General features: G+C 43.4%; 1 protein-coding gene across 1 annotated transcript in view; it reads left to right on the top strand.

Moving 5' to 3' along the window:
* The first annotated feature begins 1,044 nt into the window (after nt 1–1,044).
* Nucleotides 1,045–8,659, top strand: part of ADARB2 (adenosine deaminase RNA specific B2 (inactive)) — a 393,920-nt gene continuing 386,305 nt past the window's right edge. The window contains exon 1 of the mRNA XM_019716542.3: nt 1,045–1,956. Within this exon, the coding sequence (XP_019572101.2) occupies nt 1,857–1,956 (100 nt within the window). The 5' untranslated portion in view covers nt 1,045–1,856. The remainder of the gene's footprint in view (nt 1,957–8,659) is intronic.

The raw sequence follows: 8,659 nt of genomic DNA, 5'->3' as shown, positions 1-8,659 counted from the left end.
CTGTGCTGGAGGTGGAATGAAATTTCTGAATGCAGCACAGACGAAAGGCCTGGTTTCATTGAATTTATCCATAGGAGATGAGCCAGACATCTAAACGCCCCTTCTCCCTGAGGTCTGCCCATAATATATGCTCATTTTTCCAAATTATTTACCGGACCAATTGACTGAACAATCAGAATGGTTCCTATGAACCAGTCACTGTGTATACGGATTCTCAACTATGAGGCCTCACTATTATTATCCCCTTTTCACAGGTGGGGAAACTGAGGGCTCATTTACATCACTTGTCCAAGGTCAAAATGGTGGAGCTAGGATTAGAAATCAGATGTCCTGCCCCCCTCTCCCTCCCTCTCGTCAGTGAACCTGACCCATCAGTCAGCTTGATACACAGCAACTACCTGAGCACCTAATTGTTTGCCATGTTCCCTAGAGAAATTCCATTTTCTTACATAAAGAAAATTACCTGGAAATTTCCAGGCCGGTAGGAGCTTAGAAAGGGTGTCTGTAAAGTAGACATAACAGAAATATTTGTGTGCGGTTTTCATATCTGTGTGTTAATGCTTGCTAATGAGTAGATTTTCCCCAAAAACCATTACTATTATAATTAATATTGTATGTGATCTAAATGCAAAGTGCAATGGTAATGGCTGGATTCTTTTCCTTGTTATATTTTACATAGGAGATCTAGAGTTCCATAAGTATAGTCTGGGGGAAAAATAGGATAACCCAGAAAAATGTTAAAAACTTTCAATTTGCAATCCACCTGCTCGTAAATATTACTTTCTTTTCTTGGAATGTTACATTTGGCAGTGAAAGTACCAGCTGGAGGCCCTGTCCACCTTCCCTTTCATCGTGCCCTAAATAGAACAGCCCATTGAAATTCTTCACCTTAAAAATCAAACTCAGATGCAAACACCTCTGTCTTTATGCAATATTTCTCTTTTGCAAAAGGAACAGCCAAGGGATATAAAGGAAAAACAAGACAAGCAAAGAGACAAACAGGCAGTCTCTGAAAAATGAATGCCCTTAAGAGGCTGTCTCAGGGGAATTGCAAATCTTGGTCCCCTTCTGAGGAAGTGAGGTCTCCGAATTTCTTAGATCTCCACCTCAACACGACAAGCTCTGTAATGACTTAACTAGTTAAAAACTAGCTGGAGAGGCAGTCGCTGCACATTTCTGGGACGGCAGAGCACAGAGCACTGTTTGGTCTGGAGCTGGAGCCTGGATGGCAGGCTCTCCTGACAGGCTGGCTCTGCCGAGTGGCTGTCCCTCCCTTTCTGCAGCCTGCTTCCCTCTCCACCAGGTCCTGGGCAGCTCTCTCTGTCCAAATGGGAGCTGAGTTTGCAAGCTGCCAGGGGAGGCAAAGGGCTGGCGGTGCTGATGTCAGAGACAGCAGACAGTTGTGATTGGATCTAATTAGACTTCGCAGCAGCAAATAGACAAGTTCCCTGCGTGATTGACTTCAAAGTGGCTGATGCCCAACAACTAGCAGAGGTGCCAAAGTGGAAGCCCTGCGTTTGGGGCCCAGACCCGAGAGGCCGCCGCTGGGAGGAGAGTGGAGAGCCCAGACTGTCCGCCGGCTCGCCTTTCCCTCCCGCCCTGCCGGTTCCTGGAGCGGTGGGCACCCAGGCTCAGACCACAGGCTTGCAGCCCAGCTGGAAACAAGTGACAGAACAATTGGAGAGACAAGAAGGGAGTGGGGGCTGCAGGAGTGCTCGGTCCTAAAAAGTGAGCCAGCTGCCTGGTTTGCAGAAGCACAAGCGTTTAGCAGAGGCGGCAGCTGCGGCGGCGGGAGCGGAAAGGTGAAACTGCTTAAGAAAGGATTCCTGTCCGGCTCTACTTCCCGAGTCTCAGGCATGGCATCGGTGTTGGGGACCAGCAGAGGGTCCGGAGGGCTGAGCGGTCAACTCAGATGCAAGTCGAAGAGGCGTCGGAGACGGAGGTCCAAGAGGAAAGGTAAGGACGCGGTGCCGGTGCCGGTGCCGGCGCGGGGCGCCCCTGCGAACTCTCCTCCCGTCTGCGGGCTCCGCTGTTTCCAGCGGCTCCCCTGTAGGTTGCTGGTGGGGCATCAGCGCAGAGCAGAGCGCTCGGAGTTCAGATATCTTTGTAAACGGTTAGGGGCTTCTGCCAGCCCAGAGGGGACTGCGAACGGAGCAGAGGGCTCCGCAGAGTGTTGGCTGGAGCCGGTGGCGGGCGAGGAGAGGGGCAGGGCACTGGCCGTTCTTCCGACTGGAGTTTGGGTCCCTCCCGGTCACTCCTCGGCCATCGTACTGCCTCCGACCCTCTGGGAAGCAACACGAGCACTCGGGCCGAAGGAAACACTCACTCACACTGGCATCCCTGAAAACGAGGGAGGAGACCTCGTGCCAGCGTTTGGGTCCAAATTGTCACGGAGGAGGGGAGGGCGACACCCTGCCAGCCAGCCGCCTCCCCAAACTGGCTGACAGTTTCCACTGTGTGTGCTTCCGTTGTTTTGTAAACACTGGGACCAACTGCGAGCACGGGCTCGTCCAGGGGAAATAAGCAGAAATTAATACGTAAAAAGAGAAATAGGCATTATAGCTTGTTAGTGGGGAAGAAACTGCAAAGCAGGAAAGGAGAAGCAACAGCCGATGTCAGGGTGCGGCTGCCACCCTGCCGTGCTTGTGCCTCCTTACTGGTATTCTTGCTGTCAGCCTCCATGAGGCCAGCCACCCCAGCCCCAGGCCCAGCCCAGGGCGTCCTTCCATGGAGGGGCTGATGGAAAAGCAGCCCCTGCTCCTTCTCCAGAGCCATGTGTTAAAGTGCCCACACACCCTGCAAGGATGGCAGGTCTCCCGGTGCCACCTGCACTGCCCACACAGTGGCTGCTTACACACAGCCCCTTGTTAGGAGTCTGCAAGAGAAAGTTCAGTGCTTGCGTGAAAGGTATTGACTTTTTTAGAAAGTGAATACAGAGCCATAAAGAACAGATGGAAAGACACCACTACAACTGTCCAGGTTTCCAGTTTTTCTGGGCAGGAGGCCTCCTTAGGGAGGGCTGAGTCGTAAGTCCTCCCCCGAGAATGCCATCTCCACAGTAGCCGGCAATAAGTTTGTGCCACGTCTTTTGCTAACTGCTCCCAAACAGCCCTCAAGTCCCTCAGGACTTCTTCCACTGATAGAAATTAGCCGGACACATTGAAGATAAAATGCCGATACAAAACAGTTACTAATTATGATGGCAAGACCTCAAGGAGCCCGGTGGCAAGTTCCTTGAAAGGTGCCAGAGCCCTTGGTTTGCAAGCAGGTGATTTTGGAGTCCTCGTTAACTCTGGAGCTCATGAAATGAATGCTGGCCATTCACTTTGTTATCTGGAATTCTCATTTTGAAACAGATCTGTTCATGTCTTCCCAAAATAATACAAACAAAAAATGATATCAATATTGAGAAAAATTAGAATTTAATGATTGTATCTTTGAAAAGAGGCAAAAGGAAACATGATCTGATGTACTTCAAGTCTTCATGTTCCCCAATATTTTTAAGTCTCTTTAAATATTTAAAATTGGAGAGTGGTAGTATTTCACAATAAAGCAATCTATAGAAATAAAATATAAACTGATGGTCATTGGTGCTTTTCTCCAAATTTATTTTTCTTACTTTTAAATGTCAGTCATGCCAGCTTAGGAAGCATTCAATTCGGGAAAGAAAAACAAGAAATCTGAAGACTTTGTTGGCTATAAACTTAACTATAACAATTCCCGAGAAAATTTTTATATGAAAAATTTCTATGCTTTGGTTTTTTTGGATATACTAAGTCTCTTAATTTTCATAGCCAAAAACGAGTGAGGAAGGGTAATCAGGATGGTACACTAATTTCTATTACACAGAGATATATGTGTGGCGTGGCTGCTGACTGCTAGCTTGGAAAGAAAGTCAAATCAAACTGCAAGATACTCACTTTTTAGGGAAAAACTAACAAAGTAGGTGTTAAAAGGAGACATAGCAATTATGGGACAGTGAAGTCGGCATTCGCATTTTCCTGGGAGTAGATCAGTTGGTGTATGATCCTCGTGACTACAGGGGCTGGTTGTTGTTTTCGTCTTCTATCAGCACAATGGGGAATGCAAATTATGTTCTACTATTCATGACTCTTGACAACAGTAATTTAATAGAATAGCCTCAACCTTTAAGTGGGTCTAATATTAGAACTCTGCTGTGTCACAATTTAAAATCCAGGTGTGTGTGGATGCTAGCTAAGGAGTTTCAGTAAGGCTCCCGTAAACACTGAGGGAAGCTACACTGAGCACACACCACGGGCTCTTGTGATGCGAGAACAGATGCATTAAAAATGAACGTTAGCCTTTCTTGCCAGTGGTATTTATTTTACCACCTTTTCAATGAACAAGAGTCAGCGTTGAAGAGGCAGGGGAACTCTCAGTTTCCGGTGCTGTGAAATGCTATCAGCTTTCTGCATGTGTACTCCAAAAGTGGCTTTGGCAAGATTTTTTTATTACACTTTTTATTGTCAATATAATGTATGGGCTCTGAAATGAAAAACTCAGTAGCTACAGCTTAAGCATGGAATTGATACAATAACGTTCATTATGAATAAGTATGAGCCACGGCCTCAGAGCGAAGTATTTTCCCACCCTGGGTAGTCTTCTAGTCCTCAGCCACCACACCACACAGCAAGCAACATAGTCGTCAAAAATCCAAAATATAAAATAAAATGGAAAAACTTCTTAACTAGCCAGAACTTGCATTTCTCTCTCAGATAAACTTTAGGAAGACACTCGGAAGGAACCGCACCCACCCACCAATTAAGTCCCTTTCGTTATCTTTTCAGGACGTGGTTCTGTACCATTCCTGCATTTTCTCTGTGTGATATTTTTCATTGGGATTTGCTTTTAGACATTATTGATGAATGATTTACATTTTCTGTGCAAATGAGAAATGTCAAGAGTTGGCTTTTTTATGTGAGAAAAACAGGCAGCTGAAAAAAAAACCCGAAAAGAACAAGGAAACCATCTCATTTTTCCCCGTGTGGTTATATCCGCTCATATCCCATGTAATATATGAGAGCCACATCAGTTTATTCTGCTCCTGTTTCATTCAGAGACTTCCAGCAAATGCTGGCAGCGCTGGTAGTTAGTAGATTCATCTGCTCCCTGCCCTCCCTGTGCCCACAGAGCTCCATTCTCATGGACAATCTGAAGATATTGCTGTTTATCTGAGAGTTCTGGGGAGACTCATGCATGGCCACATCGGCGCTGTGTGGTTACATTAGTCTGCCGTATTCGAAAAGAACTGAACCTATGAATATTATAAAAGGTGTATATTTTAACCCAAAATCACAAAAGTAAAGATTTAACGTTTTTTAAATTAGTGTCAGCTCCAGCAGGCAGAAAAAGGGGCAGTACTCATCAAAACAATGTCATCTATGAGGAGAAAACATTTCAAATGTCATCAATTAATCTCTGACCCATTGCATGCCTTTAGGGTAATATGTCTGAGAAATTTCACAGGTGTGCTTTTAATTATTAAAATAGTACATATATTCTGTTTCATATATTTGTTGTTCTTTCTTTCATGCATGTAGTGTTCCTAAAAAAAAAAAAAAAAAGCTATGTGTTAGCATGAAGTGCATTCTGTAAATAATGAATGTATTTAGTATTTGATCCATTAGCATATATAATGTGTAAAATGACTGAAGTTCTGGAAATCTTTTTTAAATTGCTCTTTTAATGCAAACATGTTAGGAAATGGATTAGGAACTAAGACAGAATCAGCTGGTCCCACAAGGTAAACAGGAGGATACGTTCTAAGTGAAGTGCGTCAATCACTAAAACCAAGCGAGAGAAGGAACTTTGGAGACCTATTTGAAATGCTTTGTAAATAATCATCTGTAAGTCTGTCTAATTGAACTTGGGCATCGGCACATGACTTTTTATTTTTAGGCATTTGACAGCAAAGTAAGTTAACTCTTGAAATTTACGTCCAGTTCCAGGGTTATGGGTTACAGAGAGTTTTAGCAAGCTGAAGGTGAATTCTGCCAACCCAAGGTGCAGCTCTGGAAGAGCAGGCTGAGGAGTCCCAGGAAGGTGGGAGACGGACCAGGTGCTGGGCGCTGGGAAATGCACATAAAACACTGGCAAAGGGGAAAAGAAGGAGTAGGGCAGAGGGATGACAGGCACAGGCTTGTTGTGAAATGAAGTTGAAAAGTTAATGGAAGTGAGAGACTGTGCTAAGGACAGGTAGAGAGGCCGTGTGGCTCTGTATCCCCTGCAGTGCCAAACCAACACACGCGTGTGGCCGGTGGGGACACAGCCGTGTCCCCTCACTCTGACAGCTCGAGAGGAAGGACTGGACTTGGTGAAGAAATTAAATTGATTAAACCGTCGCCACCATCTGATGGTGTAGGGCTTTCTTTTTTTCTTTCTTTGTGTAGAATTTGTGTTAGTACCTCTGGTTTCTGGTGACCCGTGTAAAAGCAGTGATCTGAGATTGTTTCGAGGGTATTAGATATGATGAGTAAACGTGAATCTAGAGTAAAAATTTGAAATTTATGTATCCATATCTAAACAGTGTGACTAGATTGTTGCACAAGTCCTGTTCCAAGCATTTTGTAAGGAAATGCAGAATTAGGAAAATTTACTTCTCTGTTTCGAGGAGTGGAAAAATAACTCATACTCTAAAAGCATCCAGTGTTCAATTTTAAAACCACACAATGCGCGCGCGCGGGCACACATGCATTTGTCATGTATACCATGTTTCCCCGAAAATAAGACCGGGTCTTATGTTAAGTTTTGCTCCAAAAGATGCATTAGGGCTTATGTTCAGGGGATGTCATCCTGAAAAATCATGCTAGGGCTTATTTTCTGGTTAGGTCTTATTTTCGGGGAAGTATGGTGTATATATATATATATATATATATATATATATATATATATATATACACACACACATAGATACACAGATACATATATACACATAGATACACAGTAAGGACAGTTAAAGCATTTTAACAATTTTTTATATCTGCCTACTTCTTTTTCTAAAATGTTTGAAAGTGAAGACCAGTGTTTTGGGAATATGGCCAGTTTGGGGCAACTCATAAAACCACAAACAATTATATTGCTTCGTCCTTCCTCATTTAAATAGGCCCTGCACTGGTAAATTGGGCTCTTCATTACTAGCAAACACGATTTCTAAAAGGATACATTTCCACATGGTAAGCAAGACTTTAAAAGCACTTATTGCAGCCATTTCAAAACTGAAAAATAACAATAAAGCAAACGAGTGAAATGTGAAGTGCAGGGATGTCCTTCACAGACACCCGAACTCCTGAGTGTCAGCACTATCCATGTGATCACACAGTCTAAGGACAGCTATGTAGCGAGAGTGGCCCAAGGTGCGGCAGAGGACCGAACCACAGCGTCCGTGTCTGTATCCAGCGTGACCCCAAATTAACCTGGTCTTTTTAATGAGATGTTTTCCCTCCACTGAAATACAGAAATGCATGACGTTAAGTTCTCGATTATGCAAAGAGAATTGCTTATTCCTAGCCGTTAATATATTATAATTCATTTACGAATGTATCCCTATCACATTACTTTCAAAAAGAAGGGAGGCAATTCTCGATCTATGTGTGAATTTGATGTGCTCCAGGAAAACCTTAGAAAGAGGAGGGGAGGTGTCTGTGGAAATGTAGCAAGGTACGCTGTTGCACTTGCATGTGTGATTGTGTTAGTGCCAAGACATCTCTCTGCAGTTAGTAAACTTCTATTTACAAGGAGTAGGGGACCGGCTGGTGTGTCTGACTCCTTGACTTTGTGTAATCATCAGCATCACAGCAAATGCAGTTCTTGGAGCCCTGAGTTTTCTGCAAATTTATGAGTGAATTTAATTTCCCAGGAAACACCTCAAAGAATTAGCAACCTAGAGATGGATATGTTCGCTTTCTAAAAAGTCTTAATTTTCCCCAAAATAAACATGGCTGCTTGCAAAGACAGAACAATTTTTCGGAAGAATGATAAATATTTGAAAATAAAGAGTTAATTGCAGTGCCTGGACCTCTCCATACACTGTGGCTAATTAGCCATCTTTTATTCTAGTTACAGGTACTCAGTTTGAAGGACAGCAAAATAATTTCATTTTATTATTTTATTGATGGGGAATGAATACAATTAGTATCTGATTTGGGGTGACAAAGTGGCTAGTAAATGTCCTCTTTGTGTCATAAAATACACACATGTGTACATAGATCATGCAAATTCACTATCATCTGTTTTAAATTGTGAAAATTACCAATAGTTAATATTAACAGTTTTTAAATCTCAAAAAATAGCAAATAGGTAATGTAAATTTTATATTCATATTAAAGAGGGGATTCTATACTTGATTAAGAAATACTGCCCATAAATGGAACATCCATATAAACAATGCAAAATAGCATTTAGGTTTAAGATGGGCACGACACAGAATATCAATGCTCAGGTGACTTTTACATTTTAGGTCATTTCTTTGGCATCCCTAGGACATAAAATCTTAAGAGCTTTTGTTAGTCGTGTCCCCTTGACATGACAGGGTGGAGGTGGCTGGCGGAGCGGCTCCGATGCTAAGAGGGCAATTATAGTAGCGTTTGTCGGGCTGCTAACACACTTCCAGCTTCAGTACTCACGGCAGCCAGCTCAAGCC

The sequence above is a fragment of the Rhinolophus sinicus genome, chromosome 1 (genome assembly GCF_057876585.1).
Source record: "Rhinolophus sinicus isolate RSI-liver-muscle chromosome 1, RSI-T2T, whole genome shotgun sequence".
NCBI lineage: Eukaryota > Metazoa > Chordata > Mammalia > Chiroptera > Rhinolophidae > Rhinolophus > Rhinolophus sinicus.
This window is presented reverse-complemented; position numbering and strand designations above follow the sequence as displayed.